This window comes from Phacochoerus africanus, chromosome 14 (genome assembly GCF_016906955.1).
Source record: "Phacochoerus africanus isolate WHEZ1 chromosome 14, ROS_Pafr_v1, whole genome shotgun sequence".
In the NCBI taxonomy this organism is placed as follows: Eukaryota; Metazoa; Chordata; class Mammalia; order Artiodactyla; family Suidae; genus Phacochoerus; species Phacochoerus africanus.
In genome coordinates, this window is record NC_062557.1 from 55,849,379 (window position 1) to 55,871,595 (window position 22,217).

Consider the following 22,217-nt stretch of genomic DNA (forward strand, 5'->3'; position numbering starts at 1 on the left):
ATGATTTTTTTGTTTGTTTTGTTTTTTGGCCATGCCCGTGGCATTTGCAAGTTCCTGGGCCAGAAATTGAACCTGTGCCACAGCAGAGACCCAAGCTGCTGCAGTGACAATGCCATATCCTTAACCCAATGCACCACATGGGAAATCCACCTATGTGATATTTTTGAATGAAAAAAAATTAGTGATTCTCCCTCGTTGAGGAAAGTTTCCCTTCATCTGCCAGTTGAATTTCACTACCAGCAATGAAAGGATATTTGACAAAAGTTTTAGGTTGAACAGGTCCAAGGCAGAAATGATGTGAGAAGTTTCCAGAAAGTATTCTCAACTAACTCTCCAGTTAATCAAAGTGGTTTTCAGTTTAGTTTATAAATTTTGGGTGATAGTTTTCAAACAAGGTGTAGTAAATACTTGAATTCTCACTATACGATCTTATGCGTGCTTTCAAAATCCAGACACAAGTGTCTAGATAAATAGATGTTCTAGAAGAAACTTGCCACTCTCTTGTTGATGTTCATGTTCTCATTAGGTAGAATTCAGTGAACATTATTCAGAAATGAAAATCACGTGTATGCAAACATATTTACTCTCCTTTAGAGAACCTCCTAAAAGGTTCAATACACAGAAGGTCAAATGTAACATTTAACAAATATACCACTAATGGTGAGAGGCACTGGGGTGTTTAACGGTGGATTCAACTAGAGCCTGCCCTGAAGAGCTTCATGTTCTTTGAGAGGCTGAACGTGTAGAGACAGCCTGTGTGGTAGACATAATAGTAGCAGTAGCTCTCATTTACTGTACCAGACTCTGTTCTAAGCTTTTTATTTACCCTCTCACTTTATTTGAATTATGTAAGTGGCTTATTAACTCTTTACTTCTTACAGCAACATTGTAAAGTAAGTATAATAATTATTCTAGATGAGGAAACTGAAGCACAGAAAGGTTAGGTGCATTTTTCTAAAGTCATACAGCTAAGGAGAAGCAGGCCATGTGACCTTGGTTTGGTTACAGGTTACATGCTATAAACTACAGTGTTTTATTGATTCTTGAAAGAAAGCAGTGAGCACTCATAGGAATGATTTTTCTCTCTTTTTAAGGGCCGCACCCGAGGCATATGGAGGTTCCCAGGCTAAGGGTCGAATCAGATCTGCAGCTGCTGGCCTACACCACAGCCACAGCAACTCCGGATCCGTAACCCACTGAGCACGGCCGGGGATTGAACCTGCCTCTTCATGGATGCTCGTCAGATTCATTAACCACTGAGCCACAACAGGAACCCCAGGAATGATTTTCTAAACCAGATGGCTTTTGAGGAGTCATCACCTGCAAATGGTCATGAAATCTGAATTTACGTTTATATCATTTTTGATTTTTCTGGCCCTGGAGAGTTTTGCGATGTTATCTAATAAGCCGAACTGAATGTGAAGTGGAAAGATTCCTTCTTGTGGCTCTGAAGCTAGGGACAAAGGGGATCTACCAGAAGGGAAAAAATTGTCTACTAAAAACGTAAAAATTATGCTGGCCTAGGCAGATGCAGAGGATGAACTGCTTTGGGATTCCCAAATGCCCTGTGTGTCTGGGGAATAGCTGACCAGGATGAGTGGGTCAGGAGAGCTGGGAGTCAGCTCTGCGTGAGGGCAGATTTGTATTAGACTTTGTACTGTTTTTAAAACAATCGATATTTGCAGTAAAAGATGTCTGTCTGTCCTACTTTCTTGTAATTAGGGATGGAAGAAAGGACATTCATTATCTAATTTTTTAAAAACTTAATGATAGACCTTTTCACACCTGCAGAAAAATGGGACAGAACAATAAACCCCATGTACCCGTCATGTAGATTCGACGATTAACCAACATTCAGCCAATTTTATTTCACTTGTTCCTCTCCCTCAGTCTTTTCTGGAGTATCTTAATCTTAGTCTTTCTGATCATCGTTATTGCATCCACAAGTGTTTCAGTGACATGTCTTCTAAGTGGTGAGGACTCTTAAATACCGTTACCACACTGTGAAATAAATAAAGCAGTAGTATCAGAGGGCCACTCAGTGTCCAGATCCCCCGAAGCCCGACACGTGCCTTATTTGTAGTTGATTTGTTCAAGTCGAGATCTCAACAAGGTTTACACACACACTGTGGTTGGTTGATATGTCTTTTAAATTTCTCTAAATCTGTAGTCGTTCGTTCCCTGTTCTCTCCTTTTTTCCCTTGCCATTTATTCATTAAAAAAAAAAAAAAGGGGTCATATGTTTTGTAGCACATTTCGGATTTGGCCGATCACATCCTTCTAGTAATCTGTGTCCCACATGTTCCTCATTGCCTTGTACCTCCTGGTAATTGGCAGTTTGATATAAAGGCTTTGATCACATAGAGATTCACGTTTTTGGCAAGAGCACCTCAGAGGCGGTGCTTTGTATTTTTTGGTCACATCACATCAGGAGGCCTGTGACTTCTGGTTGCAGCTCTTGTTAAGATTGACCAGTGGGTTGCAGTGCTCAAGGGTGATTCAAATGGAATAGAGTTCCTCATCAGCCTTTCACCTGATGCTTCTGGCAACCATCGGTGATTTTCATCTAGATTCTTTACTTCTTTGGGGCCTGGTTAACTTGTGTTTCTAAACATCTGTGGGCTCTGCACATGGTTGCTGTAGTCGGCCAAGAAACAAAGTTTGTGCTTGGGGTGTCCTGTCGCATTCACATTCTCGCACGGATCATCTGTGACGCCTGCACCAATGCCGAAGGATATGAAGGTGTGTCTGTGTGCCCACACACGCACACAAACATTTATCGACTTTTCCATATTCCGGGATACCTGTCTTTTCTTCATACCCTCAAACTTGAATTGACCTAATTACTAATTGGGGTTCTTTTAAACTTTTAAAAACCTCTTGATCTCTGAAGACAATAAAAAGCCATGTCACATAATAATTCTTGACAGTTTTTGGTGAAGTTGAAGAACAGTGGGTGTGAGACCAGTTCTGCCAAATTAAGGTCCGTCCCAAACCGGATTCCAGCTTTGCTTGTTAATTTATACTCAGTGCTTAGATTGCTCAGCTCCTTCAGACATTACCCTCCCAGGACTTGGGAACCAGAATCAGACATCGAAAGGCAGTTTGATGAGAATGGGAGTCAGTAAGAGTTGTTCTCATCCAGGATACAAAAAGGCCTGGTGAACGGCTGGTCTTCCAGTTAGTAAGTACCTTCTCCGTGACTGGTGTATTCTTGTCCGACAGGTGTCAGTGTTCACCTTCCAGTAGTAACACCGCCCCATTTCGCCACCCTGTTCAGCCCCCATCCTGTAACTGCACTATTAACGTCGTGATGCTCTGACCCCTATTTGACCTTGCACAATTCGTAAATCCCGAATCCGAGAAATTTCAGTCAGGGTACACTCACTTCCTGTATGTTCAGGGAATAGGGCACAGCCTTTCCTCTTTGAGTGCCATTTACCCTCTTGATTAATCTCAGATTCTAACCTTTCAAAAGCCTTAATTTATAGAATACAGTTATGGGCAACAAACAGTACTTAATTGTGTCCATTAAGAAATGGAAGTGATGGAGTTCCCGTCGTGGCACAGTGGTTAACGAATCTGACTAGGAACCATGAGGTTGCAGGTTCCATCCCTGGCCTTGCTCAGGGGGTTAAGGATCCAGCCTTGCCGTGAGCAGACGCGGCTCGGATCTCGCATGGCCGTGGCTCTGGCGTAGAAAGGCGGCTACAGCTCCGATTGGACCCCTAGCCTGGGAACCTCCATATGCTGCCGGAGCGGCCCTAGAAATGACAAAAAGAAGAAAAAAGAAATGGAAGCGTTAGTCGCTTTTTTTGGGGGGGGGGAAATATTATTTTGTAGGGTATAAAGAAGCTATTTAAATGTTGGAGAGTATGTTATATAATGTTTGCTTTGTGTAGAAGATACTTATTCATTTTCCACCTCCACCTCTGTTGCTTGCTTTGGTGGTAAAACAGATTTGAATTTAAATTTGGGTTGTGAATTATTACTTAAAATTTCTTTAAAAAGATATATAGGGTAATGCAGCAGTAAAATGGAAAAGGTTTGTTGGGTTATAAAAAATGAACACAAGTTTCGAAACTCAAGGCAGTTAAAAATGCTTTGATGGGAGTTCCCTGGTGGCCTAGGGTTAAGGACTGAGTGTTGTCACTGCTCTGTCTTGGGTTTGACCCCAGCCCTGGAACTTTTTGCATGCAGCGGGCACATCCAAAAAACAAACAAACAAATCTTTGAGATTTGCCCACTTATCCATGTGTCATGAGGTTCTATCAGGAGCATTTCTTTGAAGCTTCTGGATAACTTTTTCAGAGAACCTACTTAATTCCTAGTTATACATCTTTCAATCAGTGAGAACAAAAGAAGCAACAAATTAGATCTTTCAGGAAGTACAGATAAAACTCCATTTGAGATGTCTGAGTGAAATGATTTTGCACTGAAAGTGTTCAATCAAAAACTTGAGCTTGGATTATTCATTTATCAAGGACTATCCGAGTTTCTGACCTGCCAGGTGCTGTTATGAAAAGGTTATGAGAAGTCCCTGGAGTGCTAAATCTCATTTCAGTGGTCAAAAGTCACCCAGACGACTCTGTAGGTTCTGCATGTGAGATTGCTTACGTTCAAATGTTGACTGTGTTCTTGAGGAGGCAAGGGGTTATTGTGTAATAAATGCAGTGTGCTATGATGACTAGTTAAAAATTATATAGTGTGGGGGGTTTTGTCCCTCCTCTGCAGTTCTTAATTATTGCTGACCTGTTAATGATGTTTTAGAATTGGGGAAGTCATCGTTGAAATAAAGCTTCACTTTTGCTTTAGGTAGCACAAGCTACAGGCTTGCTTATAGACTTGGATAACATAATTAATTGTAAGTATGAATGGAAATAAGGAAAGATTTACATTTTGAAACTAACTTCTTTTGCCTTTAGGAAATCTTAATATTCCTCACGATTCAGTGGTTCAGATTTTGACACTCTGAGGTGTTTTCTGACCCCATGCAACTTTCAAACAGCAGCTGGGTGTCCAACAATTCAATTCCGACACTGTCTTCCTAGAGTCATCATTTGGTCTCACAAGTTAAAGCCCCGCCTGGATACCATGACTTCAGATCCACCTACAAAAGGGGTGCCTGCTTGGCTGACTGCAAATTACAGGACTCCCTTAACACCCCCCTGCATTCACTTATTTGCTAGAATGGCTCGCAGAACCCAGGCAAACACTTTACTTGTGTTTACCAATTTATTACAAAATGCAGCTCAGGGATGGCCCAGTAGATGGGATGCCAGGGCAAGGTGTGGAGAGAGAGGCCGTGCAGGGTTTCCATGCCTTCTTCCCAGCGCTTCGATGTGTTTACCAGCTAGGATGGAAGTTTCATTGTGTAGGAATGACTGACTAAATCATTGGCCTTTGGGAATGGAACTCAATCTCCAGCCCCTCTCCCTCCATGAAAGTTGGGGGGGGGGGCTGAATGTTGTAACCCTCTGATCACTAGTTTGGTTTTTGTGGAGAACCCCCCCCATCCTGGAGGTGTATGGGTTCTGCTGGCCCCCCACCTAAGTAGCATAAACTCCCAGGTAGTTGTGAATAACAAAAGGCACTCTTATTCCTTAGAAAATTCCTAGGGTTGTGGGACTCTGGGCCAGGAGACTGGGACAAAATACCAAATTTATTTTTTTATTCTATCGCAGACACGGTCTGTAGCAAAACTGCCTGCATACAGTAGACACATAGCTTTGAATCGGTAAGGGGGGTTTCTAGTGGAAAGAGTGGGTAGCCACTATCACTTTGGCCAGTGGATGGTTGATTTCCTGTTGTGAAAAGGATCAAGAGGTTCTGTATTCTAGGACCAAATGGCCTCCAGTATGATGCTAAATTGCCTAAAATACATCTTTTCTTATCCTAATTTACTTGCTAGTGAAGTTCAGGTAGGATTGAGTCTAGATGATTTAATTATTTATGACTGGTGTGAGTCCTCATTGGTATTTTGGGCAGATAAGGGAAGAAATTAACATCAAAAATCTGGCTGTGTTGTGTGGTTAATATTATTTTAAGTAAACTCTTAAGAAGAAATCAGTTCTTGGCATTCCTTTCGTGGCTCAGTGGTTAAATCTGACTAGGAACCATGAAGTTGCAGGTTTGATCCCTGGCCTTGCTCAGTGGGTTAGGGATCCGGCGTTGTGAGCTGTGGTGTAGGTTGCAGATGCGGCTCAGATCCCGTGTTGCTGTGGCTCTGGCATAGGCCAGTGGCTACGGCTCCGATTCAACTCCTAGCCTGGGCACCTCCATATGCCGCATGGGAGTGGCCCCAGAAAAAGCAAAAAAAGACAAAAAAAAAGAAGAAGAAGAATCAGTTCTTGATTATTTTACGAGCTCCCCAGTTTGGGTGCTGCTGTGCATAACTAACCTGGCAGTTGAAATTCTCATCTCAGCCCTGTGACCTGGAGCCACTCGCCAGAGCTCTAGGTCAGTGGCATTTAGCCAAGAACAGCCTTGTTTTTCCTTCATCGTGTTGAACACATGTTCTTTTCTTCACATCCTGACACACACGAGAAAGGTTTGAAGCACTGATTGAAAAATACTGATGGTATCAGATAATATGTGAGTGTGTTTATCTCATTTATGGCTGGTGGAAGGTGAAAATGATGACACTAGGGCGTTGTTGGTTTGCCAAGCAGGAAAAGTAAATGTGAGTAAGACCAGTGGGCACTTGGGATTTTCGCTAGAGTTCAGGCAAGCTGTTCTGAGAACATCTGGTCATCTGTGCCTCTGCCTCAGCAGTGAGGTTGGCTGGAAGCCGCTCCGAGGGCCTGGGGGAATGGCTGAAAACCAGAACAAGCCTTGTGACCTGTCTTGACAGTTTTCCTAAGTTTGCGTGTTATGTGCCTGGTGCCACTAGAAAGATGGCTACCGAAATGTAAGAGTCCTTTATGTGGCTAGTTTGCCAGAAATCCTCATCTCTTGCTTGCTGTTGGTACATGGTGAGACAGTGACTTAAAACTTGGGGGAGCTGAGGAGGCGTTCAGCAGGATGGAGGAATCTTTTTTGGGAGGCGCGCACCTCGCGGAGGAAGGAGCCGCGGCGCTGACCCGCTGATCGCGCACATAGAACTTTTCGTTGGAGGCGATTGGCACAGCGTTTGCGTCTTTGTCTCCAGGGGGCCCGGTTGATAGGTTCACAAACTGTAAACGTAAGGACTTAAATGCCCCGGGGATTTGGCTGCGTTTGGGCGTTGCGTGGATTTAAAGTGTTCCGAGCCCCTGGGCAGGGCGCCGGGTTCCTCTCGCCACTTGCGGTGCCCTAAGCATTGCCCTTCCTGTCTAGGGCTCCCGGCACCGTGTGCGGCCGCCGAGCTGCGCTGTGAAGGGCTCTGCCGGGTTAGGTCGTCCTCCCCGGGACTGTGAGGGCTGGGGGCACAAAAGAGACCCCGAACCAGCTGCGGGCGCGTGAAGAACGCAGAGAATTATCATCACATTTTCTGTGTGCTGACAGTAACGGCCGCCACCCCTTTGGAAGCTGCGAGGGGTGGCCGTGTAGGCGGAATTCCAGCTCTCAGACTCCCAGGGAGGCTCTGCTTGCACCGTCGATAGAGCATGACACGGCGGCAGGGCGGGGGAAACTGTGTTGGATGGCTTTTCCTGTTTTGTTGGAGATTAAAATATTGTTAAATGTAGCTGATGCATGTACCTTCGGAGATCTCCAAAAACATCACTTATGAAGTATTACAAGATGATAGGGGTGTGGAATGTCCAAGTTGTGTTAGCAGGTGTCCGAAAGTGGCTATGTGTACTTGAATTTTTAAACTTGTCCTCTAGGCCTTCGTAAGATTAGGTTTAGAGAACAGATTGGTCCTTTTAGAAAGCTTTGGTATGAGTAGCAAGGAGAGTATAATTAAAACAGAAACAGTAAATGATCTGTAAACCAACTGTAATGGAAAAAATAAAAATCATTAAAAAAAAAGAAACAGCAAATGCTCAGTGTAAAAAAACTGAAACAAAAATAGTAAGAGAAGACATCACCTATAATTCTAACACTTTGAATTAATCACTGGCAGTATTCTGGAGACTGGCCTATGTGCGTCCTGTAAATTACCACACATACGTATGCTTTACTAAACTGACAGTTTATTAGACACCTTACTTATCGCCAGATTTTTTTTTTTAAAGCCCTGTTAATGTTCATTCTGGTGTCAGTAGGCTTCTAGGGTGAGTTTTCTTGGTGGTCGTGTAGTAGTCTAATTACGGGAGTGCCATAATTTTTGTGCCTAATCCAGCACAAGTACCTCTGCTTTGAATAGCTCTCTTCGCCTAGTCTTTAGCTTGCTGAAGGAGGACTTCTTAGGGATGGAGCTGGTTTAACCACAGGGCATTTTGAGATGTTTGCTAGGTATTGCCCTCTAGAAAGTGGAACAGGTTATATTCACAGGAGTGACTTGTTTGTTCCTTCACTTTGTTCATTTGTTTCTGGAAGAAATGTTAAGTATCATTTTAGGCATTGAGACAAATGAGAAATAGTTTCTGCACTCTTGGAACAGCATGTGGTGAGCAAGGTGGCCCTCAGCTGACCACAAATAGGTGGGAAGTAGAGCTGGGCTAAGTTCTGGAGGGACTGCCTGCTTTTCCTACTCCCATTAACACTGCTGTTAGGATTCTTTTTATTTAGGTGTGGTATTAAAGGCAAGAATTGAATTTTAATTTTTTGGATAACCAAAGGGATTTAGTAATGTTTTTCATGTGAATGGTTTATTTCTGTCCTCTTTGTATTCTTTCTTTTGTTAAGTACCTGTTTGTGTTCTTTGTCTATTTTCTGATTGAGATACTTGACATCATCTTGATCAGTAAGGCCTTTCTCTTCTCTCCCATTTGGGTTTGTCCTTTCAGAAAGTAGTGACTTCAGCTGGGGCTGGTGGTTCAGACAGAGGGGTTTTCTCTTTGTCCCTCAGGGAACCTGGGGACCTCACAGGAAAGTTTGGGACTTTGGAGCTGCAAAGCCAAGACTCTGCTCCATGGACTCTGATTGTGTCTGCATGGCTGTGTGTGTAGGCATCTCAAGTCCTGTTTACTTCAGTAAAGCCTTGACATGTGTGCAGTGTTGGTAACCCCGGGACAGTCTTCCTGAATTAGCTAGCTCTCTGGGTACTTTTGAGGGATTTGGCCAGGTTAGCCTGAGGAATTACATTTGCTGGTAACAGACATCTGGCTCAGAGTCCCATCAAAAGCCAGGCTGCTGACTTTAATTAATTGCTAACTCACAGGTGTGGCTGCCTATAGAAAGACATAATAATGACGTTGTCCATAATTGAGGTGAAATTACTGGTGATCATAGTGGGCCCATATAATCAGTGTCAGAGTTGATGGTTAGCTGAATAGGAGAATGAAAAATCAATTATATGAGTTGCTGTTGTTAGACTTGGAGGGATTTTAGGTCATATTGTGAACTTCATTCCATGAAACCTGATAAACTCCTCATTTTACCATGACGGAACTTAGTTAAAAATTTTTATGTTCCTTGTTGGATGATCACCATGGGAGCAAGTTGGGGCTTTCAAACCTTCACACTCTCCCTGAAGACTTGTTAACCAGACAGGGGCTTCATAGGAAAATGTAGCCTACAGCAAGTAAAATGCTTCTTTTGGCTTTATCTGGAATCCACGAGACTTTGCTAGAAGTTGTTATGCCTTTGTGTCAATGAAGTACCCCTTTAGGAACCAGTAGAAGGATAACTGAACCCTTAATATTCCAATTTTTTTTTTTTTTAAACAAAACCCTTTCTGCCCAAGGAAAGGACTATGAGTCTATATGGCAGAGTTTGGGAAGTTGACAGTGAATTATCCCAGCGCTTTCTTTGGCAGCGGAGCCTCTGAGGCCCCAGGTTATTTGATGAGGAAAATGGTTAACTAGGAAAGGAAGCATTGGTGGGAGTGATCCACCACCCAAGTTCAAGACCTCGCCCTCATAAACCAGGACGTAATTGATAATCACATCTGGGGAAATGAGTAACCACATGGCTGACACGTCATACATGGTCACACCTTGGCTCCTCCCAGCACTCTCCTGAGAAAGGAGAGATTAGTCCCATTTGGCAAGGACAGGACGGAGGCCGAGAAGTGAAGTGCCTTGCCCACGAGTATAGCCGAGTGTCAAAACGAGTGTGACTGGCTCTGCCACTCCGTATTGGTTTTTCTAGTTTGCCCGGGAATGAGGGATTTGGCTAGGAATAGGGATTTTTGTGGGATGGTTGTGTAAAGGAATCTATCAAGCAGGTTGAATTTCTTTCTTGTTGTCATATATTCTGTTGGTTTGAAAGGTATCAAACTTTTTCCAATTCCTTTCTTTTTTAGAGAATTTGATAATTTACTTAACTTCTTGATTAGGTTTTAATACTTCTATTAACATCATAGTCGTGTTACTATTTTTTTTGGAGCTACTGTTAATCAGCCATTGCATTTTTAAGGTATGTTAGTCTTTACTATAGCAGTCCTGCCTGGTAGGGGACTGCTTTTCTCTTGGTTTTGCAAGTGTGTGAATTACTAGACCACAAAAATACTCCTTTTTACATCTTTATCAGTATTTCAGTGGTGGTCATGGAGCATTGAGCGAAAGTGCTTTTCTTCCCTATTCTCTATTTACCGTTCTAGTACCGCATGCCTTTTTAATTTTGGTGCGGTGCCAAACAAAACAGTCTTTGTAGGTAGCTACCTTGTCTGTCTTTTTATCTACACTGCCTGGCAAACTTGCTTGTATATAATCATGATATTTGTGCACCTATGACTAGGTAACCTATTACATTGGCCTTCCCCCAAATCCATCTTACACACAAAAATGTTCACATGTGCTAACGGGGCTCTTGGTTTCTTAAACAAACTCAGCAGTCCAGTTTCAAAAATACTTAGCTCATGAATGGATGACTGTTTTATTTTACTGGTGAGGGTTCCGAATTCTAAGTGAGATTTTAGGGATTTTTGGAAATCGCTCATCCTCTGTGCCAAAGGCTATAGGTGGAGAGGGAAATACAGTATTAGCTGATGGTAGCTCCTTTAATACTTGATGTTACAAGTCTGAAATGGACAAAGTTGCCCATTTCTTCTGTTCTAACATCCTTTCTCTTTTATTCTCTCGAGCTCATGAAATTAAGTTAGGATGCTTGTCACGGTAGTAATTTCGGTAGAAAAGGGAATGAGAGCAAGTTCTTATCTACCATCTCTGAAATTGTTTGAATATGAAGTTGCATAGTTGGAATTGTGTCTTCCTCTTCTCCAGTGATTACAGATAATTTAAGAAGCTATTCTAGATGGTCTTTCTGTTTTGAAAATGAGGTACTCAGAATTAGAGCCAAGGGTGACATGAGCATTTAAGGCAGTCCTTGCCCCCTACCCCTGGCGGGATGCTCTGAGTGCTTGTAGGTCAGTCACCAGTATGCATAGGAGTGATTCCCACCTCCTCCTGTGCTTGGTCCTGGGGAATTCCCTGTGGCGGCCGTGGGTGTGCTAGGAGGGGCTGATTCTGACTGCTCTTTCACTATTCTTACCCAGCTCCTTTGGCGCCTGAGTTGTGGCTTAAAAGAGCAGCTCTGTAATTTTTCATGCTTCTCTTTGCTAGGTGGTTGGTAGTTCTCCTGGTCTCCCTGTGCTCGCTCACACATCTGCGTTTGCATCAGCTAGTTGGTCTGCAGGCGCTGGGACTTCTGGGCCTCTCGCCCCATGTGGGCTTTCATCACGGAGGAAGCTTGACTCCACTGCTTTACGGTTTGACTCGGTAGCTTTCCAAGAGGGAAAAAATAGAAACTACAAGGCCTTGAAAGGCTTAGCTTGGAAGTCATAGAACATCCCTTCCTCTGTCTTTTGGTCAAAGTAAGCCCCAAGGCCTCCCCATATTCAAGAGGGAGGGACATACATGCCACCTGTTGATGAAAAGAGCAGCAAAGTCACCTTGGGAAGAGATGTGGACACAAGGAGCTCTGTGGCTATTTTTGTAACAATATATAGCACATAACCCACAGCGATCTGAAAGATGTCTTCCTTTCACCTTCAATATTCTATGAGTCTGTGAGTTACTGTGCAGTCAGAATAGAGCACAAGATATTCTAAGTGTGTGTGGATGTGCTTGGACAGATTCTTCTTCCAAGGGAATAATTTCAGATGTTTGACACACCTTGTTTCTGTTCCACTGTAGGTAAAGGGAGAGTGTATTTATCTCTTGACTGGTTAGGTGTTGATCATTTGGTGACAGTCTTACCGAAGGGGGAATTATAATCACAGATTTCTAGTTTTTCTTGATAATTACTTTAAAGTACTTGTACATATATTTTAACCCCTGTTAGCTTCTAAAATCTCCACTGGCTATTTGTAGTATTGCTTATTTCCTTATGTCCCTGTAAAAGTTGTTACAGGCTTCTGAAGAAAATCCATGTTGATCAGATTTTTGTTTGTTGTTTTGTCATTAAAAATACCTGAATACATGACAACAGGTTGCCTTTAGTTTCCTGGGGCCCTTCAGAAAGAGAAACAAAGATGAGGAAGAACCGAGCTGATGAGCTGATAGAGGTTCGTTCTTGGAGAAAGTGAATGGGAGAGGAAGAGATGCTGAACAACAAACAGAAAGGCCCATGGGGCCAGGGAGTCTGAACAAGCCTCTAAAGTATTGTGAAAGCTGCCTCTTTCTGCCTTTCCTGGAGCCTTACCTTTGATTGGTTTTCTGGGCTGTTCTTTCTCCTCCAGGCTGCCTTATGAGTTCCTCATTGGTCAGTTGGGAGCGCGACAGAGAACAGGCCTTGTAATTTGAGCTTAAGTTCGCTGCTTATAGAGACTTTGCACTTTTATAGTGTTCTTTCGTTTGTTAGTGAAAGACCAGAATGTATATACTTGGGCAGTTTTCAAGAGAGCTGCACATGTTTCTGAAGTATAGAGTGTACTTAAATCTAATTTTTGTAAGTTATCTCACATTCTGTTACTTGAGTGCTCATTCATTTATGTAGTAAATGTCCTTTAAAGACCCTAATTTGCTTTTGTTTAAATGTGAGTGCAGTGCTGAAAAGGAATCAGTGTGTGTGTGTATTATATAGAAATATTTCTTTTCTTTTTTTTTTTTTTGGTCTTTTTGCTATTTCTTGGGCCGCTCCCACGGCATATGGAGGTTCCCAGGTCATGAGTCTAATCAGAGCTGTAGCCACTGGCCTATGCCAGAGCCACAGCAACGTGGGATCCAAGCCGCGTCTGCGACCTACACCACAGCTCACGGCAACGCCGGATTGTTAACCCACTGAGCAAGGACAGGGACCGAACCTGCAACCTCATGGTTCCTAGTCGGATTCGTTAACCACTGCGCCACGACAGGCACTCCTAAATGACAACACTTTTTATTGTGGAAAATTTCAAACAGACCCAGGTGTAGACAAAATACTCAACTGGCCTCAACAGTGATCAGCAAAGTCACCTTGGGAAGAGATGTGGACACAAGGAGTCCCAGAAGTCCCAGCGCCTGCAGACCAACTTCCTCTTCTCCAGTGATTACAGATAATTTAAGAAGCTATTCTAGATGGTCTTTCTGTTTTGAAAATGAGGTACTCAGAATTAGAGCCAGTTTATAATATAATCTACTGAGTATATCTAGACTTTATTTATTTATTCTTTTTTCTTTTTTTATTACTCAAATGAATTTATCACATGTGTAGTTGTATAATGATCATAACAATCCAGTTTCGCAGGATTTCCATCCCATAACCCAAGCACATCCCCCCACCCCCCAAACTGTCTCCTCTGGAGACCATAAGTTTTTCAGTGTCTGTGAGTCAGCATCTGTTCTGGAAAAAAGTTCAGATACGACACTCTAAAACCTATGGGATGCAGCAAAAGCCGTTCTAAGGGGAAAGTTTATAGCAATACAAGCCCACCTCAGGAGACAAGAAAAAGCTCAAATAAACAAGCTAACTTTACATCTAAAGCAGCTCAAGAGAGAAGAGCAGACAAGACCTAAAGTTAGTAGAAGGAAATAAATCATAAAGATCAGAGCAGAAATCAGTGAAATAGAAGCAAAGAAAACCATAGAAAAGATCAACGAAACGAAAAGCTGGTTCTTTGAAAAGATCAACAAAATTGATAAACCCGTAGCCAGACTTACCAAGAAAAAAAGAGAGCGGACTCAAATCAATAAAATTGGAAATGAAAAAGGAGAAGTAACAAGGGACATCACAGAAATGCAAAGGATCATAAGAGACTACTACATGCAACTATAGGCCAATACAGTGGAAAACCTAGAAGTGGACAAATTCTTAGAAAAGTACAATGTTCCAAGACTAAGCCAAGATGAACAGACCCGTCACAAGAACTGAAATTGAAACTGTGATGAAAAAACTTCCAACAAACAAAAGTCCAGGACCAGATGGCTTCACAGGCGAATTCTATCAAACATTTAGAGAAGAGCTGACACCTCTCCTTCTGAAACTATTTCAAAAAATTGCAGAGGAAGGGATACTCCCAAACTCATTCCATGAGGCCACCATCACCCTGATATCAAAACCAGACAAAGATACCACAAAAAAAGAAAACTACCGGCCAAGTTCACTGATGAACATTGATGCAAAAATCCTCAACAAAATACTAGCAAACTGCATCCAACGATACATTAAAAGGATTGTACATCGTGATCAAGTGGGATTTATCCCAGGGATGCAAGGGTTCTTCAATATCCGCAAATCCATCAGTGTGATACACCACATGAACAAACTGAAGAATCAAACCCCTATGATCCTCTTGATAGATGCGGAAAAAGCCTTTGACAAACTCCAACACCCGTTTCTGATAACCCTTCAGAAAGTGGGCATAGAGGGAACCTACCTCAACGTGATAAAGGCCATATATGGCAAACCAACAGCGAACATCATTCCCAATGGTGAGAAGCTAATTTTTTAAAGTTTTAAGAGTAAATGCAGAGTTTGCTTTTTTAACGCAGTGAAATCTGCCATTTTTTATAGAGCACCTTTTGCATGTGCAGTTTGAATATCCTTCCTCTACTTGCTGTCAAATAAAAATTATTTTCAAATAAATATTTGGTACTCCAAAGGGCAGCTTATGTGGAAAGTTCATGTTGTACTATGCTCACTTCCCACATTGGGCTTCTTAGGAACTGACATGATCCTACAGAAAGGCCTGTCCCTGAAAGCTGGTCCAGGAGCCACACGGGAGCTCTGTGCTCTTGTCCTGCAGTCCTTTTGGACTGGCGTGGCCTGCTCAGACCCCCACAGCTCAGGGCAGCACCCGGCCGGGCAGGTTGGGTCCTTGAAGTCATCTTCTGAATCCACTGAGGCGGGAAGGTGTTTGGATGGCAGAGATGTTGTTTGAATAGGGAGATGTATGTGTCATAAACTGGAGAAAGTATCCTTAGTATGTACCTGAAACCAAGATGTCCAGAACATCCTGAAAACCTGAGTTCTGTTACAGAGTTTCCCTGCGGGAGTTCCTCTCGCAGCACAGCAGAAAGGAATCCGACTAGGAACCATGAGGTTGTGGTTTTGACCCCTGGCCTCGCTCAGTGGGTTAAGGATCTGGCGTTGCTGTGAGCTGTGGTGTAGGCCTGCAGCTGCAGCTCTGATTAGACCTCTAGCCCAGGAACTTCCATATGCCACAGGTGAGGCCCTGGAAAAGGAAAAAAAAAAAAAAAAAAAAAGACACACACACAAAAAACCCGCAAAGTTTCCATGCAGTAGAATCCTACATTAATGATTTTCTAAGACATTGACCTAGAAAAAAATATGGAGATGCAACAAGAGGGAATCTTTTCCCGGACCATAACAGACCAGTAAGACAGGTGGTCCAGAGACTTTTAGCTGCTGTTAGTAAGGCCTCATCCAGTGAAAGCACATTGACTGGCCTACCAACAAAATCTTTGCCAGACCTGGGAAAGAGCATTCCTAGCACCATGGGACAAAAGGGTCATGAAATGCCTCCCAAACGATGGTCGAATTTATGGCTATGAACTGAAGTTTGGCACCTGCCATCAGCCTCTCCGTGGAGGAAAACACTGCAGTTTTACTGGAGTAAAGCCACGGCAGCTGCTGATGGGCAGCACCCCCTGAGGGGAGCTCGGGGTGGAGGCCCGGAGTGAGGCCCTCTGTGCTCTGGGAAAACTGGAAGGGCAGGCCTTCGGATGGTCAGAGGTTTTGGGGAGAAGATTTTATGAGCCCAGTTCTTGCATCTCCTGGTACCTAGCAAAACGCTAAAATCCGCCAGTGATGGCGGATGTCTGGGACTAGTAGTGACCATCCCGAGACCAGCAGCAAACTTGCGTAAAATGTGTGCGGGCTGCAGCCCCCCCCCCACACCTTCTCCCTCCGTACTCCCCCCTTTCCTCTTTGGGACCGTCTGTCAGACTTATCCGAAATACTGCCTCCTGGGCTGTAGTTAAGTGACAGAAAGATGTCGGTCACCCCGTGAGAACAGCCACTCCCAAGGGCGGGCCAGGGAGCCCTGCGGGAACTCCGCCGAGGATGCCCGAGGATGCCGAGAAGACCGGCCCCCAGCCGAGGTGCATGTCAAAGGGGGGAGTCCAGGAAGCCAGGCCTTTGCGTCTTCACCTAGAACTGGTTTTCTGTAGATCTCCTTCTGGAAGTCCGGTGATCTGTAAAGCTTTTGTTCCTGCTGCCTTCCCTTTGCTGCAAAAACTCATACCCTAGCTTCCCAGCCTAGCTCCCCGCCTCGCCTCCTCAGAGGGGTTTCTCAGGGCTCCCTGAGATGCTGTCTCCCGGGGCCTAGGTCCTAATTTCGCCCCAAATAAAACTGAACTCTCAAAAAAAAAAAACCAGAAAAAAATATACGGTCAGTGAGTAAAACATGTTACGAAACAGTATTGTGGTCTGATTTCAGTTGTAGAGAAAAAATGACATTTGTGTCTATGTTTGAAAAATAGTCTGCAATAGACAATGATTATTTTGGGGTAATTGAACTTTTAAGTGTATACACAATTTTTAGTTTTTTAATTTGTGCCATGCCCACAGCATGTGGAAATTCCCAGGCCAGGGATTGAACCCACACCACAGCAGTGACAGTGTTGAATCCTTAACCACTAGGCTACCAGGGAATGCTATACAGTGTGGAAAAACTCTCTATTATTTTATAAATATATATAATATTTTCTATATTTTCGTTTATTTGTTCTGAACTTTATGGCTTTTCTATAAGGGATTTTTTTTTTTTTTTGGGTATAATATAAAACATTGATACCTTCCCCTTTCTCACCCCGAAGCAGTTGCCCAACAGATACGATGTTTGGCATACCTGTGTTACTAACTTAAAGTTGGCTGTACCAGGATGCTTTTAGCCTGTTGTGGTTGCGGAATGCTTCATCTTCTTCACGCAATTGTTTATATTACATTTAAGGGGAATTATTTTTATTAAGGAATTAAAATATAACATTAGAAAGGTGTTACTGTTTTAGTGGTTTTCAATAGATCTGCTGAGGTGAGTGATTTTTACAGTGGTATTTTTACGTGCAAAAGCATTAGCAACTCTGAAAGTGCTGAGCATTGATTTCTGTTGTGTTGGAGAAAATCAGCGATTTGTTACAACTTTAGATCATTTTTATTTACTTTTTTTTTAATTCTGAGAAATTCTTTGCTGCCTTTCACAATGTTAACTACATGTTAAATGAAAAATTTCTGCCTTTTTGTATGAATTTCTTATGCCCTCAGAATTCTACCTGTTTTATAGTGCTTGAAACTTTTACTTTTTATTTGTTATTTCTTAGGTAAACGCAAAGCACTGAAGTTGAATTTTGCAAATCCACCTTTCAAATCTACAGCAAGGTTTACTCTGAATCCCAATCCTGCAGGAGTTCAAAACCCGCACATGTGAGTATCCCTGGTAATCAGGTACAAGGCTCACCTCAGGCAGAGGTTTTTAAGTTACTGTATTTATGAATTTTCAGAAGTCGAGGGGTTGATATTTCTGTTACCTTATGGGCATTTGAAATGCTATTTGAATTTAAATAGAAAGCAATTGATTCTGCAGTCTGAAGTAAGCACAGTTTTCCTTCTTAGAGTTGACTTGAAAAAAAAGAGCCGATGATCCAGATGTATTTATCTTGTTCAAATTTTTCTTTTATTGAACTCTGACAATACTGTTTATACCTCTCCTTCTGGATTTCTGGTTGTGCGTAGTGTTTAGAAAACTCAACTCTGTCCTGCAAATGTGCTCAAGTTCTCCCCACTTACTCGGTGACAGAATAAATTCCCTTTCTTAAGAAACTGAATTCCGGTAAGATTTTCCTGTCATAGTAAATTGAAAGAATACGTACATGCCAGTGTACAGGTGTCAGGGATTTTTAAAAATTTGTTCACTTGATATTTTAAAATTAAAAAATAGACATGATATCATAGCATTTCACTGAAATGTATTCGAAATATGTTAGTTAATTTAAAATAATGTTGTCACAATATTTTGTAGAAACCTTTGAATCAGAGTGAAGTGATGCATTAAAAAATACTGTCTTATTCCCCGCCAACCTGGTGAGAACATGCAGGGTCAGAGCCAGTGTATTTACGTTGCACTCATGTCCAAAAAAATAATTTCCACCTAGTTCTGGTATTGAGAACTATAACACAGGTGGTAGGAAATATGGTGAAAAAACTGTTAGAATCCATCATTTTATAGTTTTATAGGAATTCCTCAACAGTATGTATTCAGCCTTATTAGACTACAGGTATATTTAATCTTCCCAAAGAGGCGCATTAATTGCTGTTTCCTTTTAATGTTTGGTGTGCATCGTATTTGCAAACAGTAACACATCGGTAGAAGGTAGAGTGTCTTGCAGTAGGAATGCTGCACACAGTTTTCAGCAGCGGCTTCTAGAAGGAAGCAGGGCGTATGTGTGTCTGCGCCCTCTTAGGCTCGCACTCACCACTTGAAGCGGAATGAAGGGTATTTTCAGTGAAAGCTGGAGTAGCAGTTTATTTGGCCGGGAGGGATGTCTTTTAGCTTTATTAGACTGGTGTTCATAATGAGATGTCTTGTTGGAGCTCAGCCTTTTTACCTTCTCTGAAACACTGAGGAAGGAAACTCTTAGTACTTCTTCATTAGCCAGAGCTCCAGCAGCAAGGAAGCGCTCTTAAAAAGAACCTCCTTCCTCATTTCCTAGAATTTCTCGTGAAGGCTGGTACAGAATTAATTCTTGAACATAACAGTCTACTTCTGTTGCCTTGGTTGCCGGCTGAACCGCATATTTGAAGTCTAAGAAAGAAAGGGTATGTGGCAGTCACCAGACTCAACAAACCTTTCCTTCTTTCTTACTTTTTTCAAAGCCCCTTTGGGCAAAGAGAAAGGCAACCTGACTCCATTTAGAACTGGAAAAACATGTATTTGTGCTCTCTCCCCTCAAGACTTTCTTAAAGGGAATTCATGGACAGAACCTTTCTTTTTTTTGTCTTTTTGCCTTTTCTAGGGCCTCACTCATGGCATATGGAGGTTCCCAGGCTAGGGGTCTAATCGGAGCTGTAGCCGCCAGCCTACACCACAGCCACAGCAGCACAGGATCTGAGCCATGTCTGTGACCTACACCACAGTTCATGGCAACGCCGGATCCCTAACTCACTGAGCAAGGCCAGGAATCGAACCTGCAACCTCATGGTTCCTAGTCGGATTCGTTAACCACTGCGCCACGACGGAAACTCCTTTTTTTTTTTTTTAAAGTAGTAAACAGGGTGAAAAAAAAAAGATTTTTCTTCCAAAATTTGAATCAGTCATGTTCATTCTTTCTTTTGTTCTTTCATTCTTTCCTTCCTTCCTTCTTTCTTTCTTTTTCTTTCTTCACACTACTTCATAATAATCCTGTAACCAGCTAGGTTTCTTATTTGTCTCTTCCCAGCAGGTGTTAAAGGTTTGAGAGGACGTGGTAATAGGCATTTTTACTTTGTGATAGAATCTTTGGAATTCGACTCTGGTATGTAAAAATTTTAGACCCAGACTTTGAGTTTTATTATTCCGCCAGTCTGTTATCTGGATCAAGAGTAGGCCACTACCTGTACTGCTCTTCAGGGAGGACAATTGTGTCCCCACTCAGGACAGCAAATCTTCTTTCCCTCCCCACCGCTTCCCTGGGGATCCTCTTGTGTTCTTTCTTGTGCTATCAGGCAGTGCAAACCACTGTGGATTACTGTTAAGGATAAGTTTGCAGTATGTGGGGGCTTTGACTATGATACTCCGTACCATTTATATGCCTTTCTTCCTTCTAGAATTTCCTTGAATTCAGTTTTTCTTAAACTTTAGTTATAGATATAAAACTTTTAAAATGAATTTAGGAAAAGATAAAATGAAATATAAGCAACTCATGAAGTTAAGGTATATCCCAGAGATTAGTTTCAGATCCATCTAGCATTTGATGTCTCCTGGGCAGAGGATTCTGTGGAAGAGTAAGAAAAAAAATTAAGACACTGTCCTTATTTTCTGAGAAAGAGCAGTTTAAATAAAATTTCAAGAAGGCAGCAATTCAAGAAGTAAGGCTTAAGGTAATACAGATCAGATGTCAACAGAGCAGTGCAGCAGGGGTTAGGGCATTTATTTATTTTCAATTTAATTTAATAAGAGCATTTCAGATCAACAACTTGGTGAAAAGTTTCACGAAGGAACAAGGACTTTGAAAATCAGCTGGAGGAGGGTAGGCGGCAAGAGGGGAGAATGGCATATTCTGGTGCCTATAAGCGCAGGCTAAGTTTGGGGGACTGTGTGCAGATCTGTTTAATTGTAGCCAAGATGTTGCTTAGAGATTACCTGTTTCTCACTTTGAGCGTCTTCATTCTTGGTCTTCTGTGATTATATGACAGTGTGCCTAGGTTTGGACTGTCGTTCTGTGTACTCGAGGTATGGTTTTTGTTTGATGATTCATTCATGTGTTGGTTTCTGAGAGAGTTTCTGCTGCTTTTCTTTTGGTAGAATTCCTTCATGTTTTTCCTAGTCTCTCTTCCTGAAGTATGTTGTTTGATGGTTGGATCTCTGAATTCCCTGGGTCTTTGACTTCTTTTTTATTTTCTATCTCTTTGTTTTCTCACACTAAATCCTAGGAGGTTGCCTTTATTGTTTGATCCTTCCACATAATGTTCTGTTTTGGCAATTGACGTTTTACTTCTGAGTTGGTCCTTGCTTTTTCTTAATTTATGAGTGTAAAGTCTGGAATTTCAAAGTTCTTTTCTACCCTTTAGGTAATCTCTTTCCTCAAGGACCAGTTTTCTTTTATCGTTGTCTTTCTCTTTTGTGTTAGCATTTTTTCCCCATGTCTTGGTTATCTGTTGATAGTTGAGGATGAGGAAACCAGAAGGCTTATTGGAAGCTCTGGTTATAGGTGGTCAGCTGGTGGGCTTGATTTGACTTTTCTGTGAATGGTTTGAGTGCTGTCTGCTAGGCCAGGAATATTGTAGATGCCATGAGGAGTAGGCCAGCATTCACCCTGGGAGGCCTTGCCTTTTCCAGGTGGTATGTTTATTTTCTCTAGAGACCCCACCCCTGCTCCTTTTTTTTCCCTTTCTTTTTAGGTCTGAACCCGCAGCATATGGAGGTTCCCAGGGTCGAATCAGAGCTACAGCTGCTGGCCTACACCACAGCCACAGCAGTGCAGGATCCGAGCCGTGCCTGCAGCCTACACCACAGCTCACGGCATTGTCGGATCCTTAACCCACTGAGTGGGGCCAGGGATTGAACCAACCCACATCCTCATGGGTACTAGTCAGGTTCTTTACTGCTGAGCCACAATGGGAACTCCAGAGACATGCTCTGTTCATTTTGGAGGGAGGGTGGAAGGAAAAGGAAGAGCTAAGCAAACTTTCCTTCTGGAGAGAATTTTTCTTTTTCTTTTTTGTCTTTTGTCTTTTTTTAGGGCCACACCCGCAGCATATGGAGGTTCCCAGGCTAGGGGTCTAATCAGAGCTACAGCTGCCGGCCTACACCACAGGCACAGCAATGCCAGATCCAAGCCGTGTCTGTGACTTATACCACAGCTCATGGCAACGCCAGATCCTTAACCCACTGAGTGAGGCTGGGGATCAAACCCGCAACCTCATGGTTCTTAGTTGGATTTGTTTCAGCTGCGCCATGGTGGGAACTCCTTTTTTTTTTTTCCCTAGAAAGAATTATAATTAGCTTTTCTGTTTCTAGGCCTTCTACCTTCCAGCTATGGATTCTGTCCAAGGTTCTATTGGGACCATTATCTGTCTGTCATCTCTGCCCTATGGTGCCCTCCCACCTGGCA

At 42.6% G+C, this 22,217-nt stretch overlaps 1 protein-coding gene across 2 annotated transcripts in view; it reads left to right on the forward strand.

Moving 5' to 3' along the window:
- Window positions 1-22,217, forward strand: part of MAP2K4 (mitogen-activated protein kinase kinase 4) — a 112,548-nt gene that overhangs the window by 17,738 nt on the left and 72,593 nt on the right. For both annotated transcript variants that reach the window (XM_047756841.1, XM_047756840.1), the window contains exon 2: window positions 17,730-17,832. In XM_047756841.1, coding sequence (XP_047612797.1) covers window positions 17,730-17,832 — 103 coding nt within the window. The remainder of the gene's footprint in view (window positions 1-17,729; window positions 17,833-22,217) is intronic.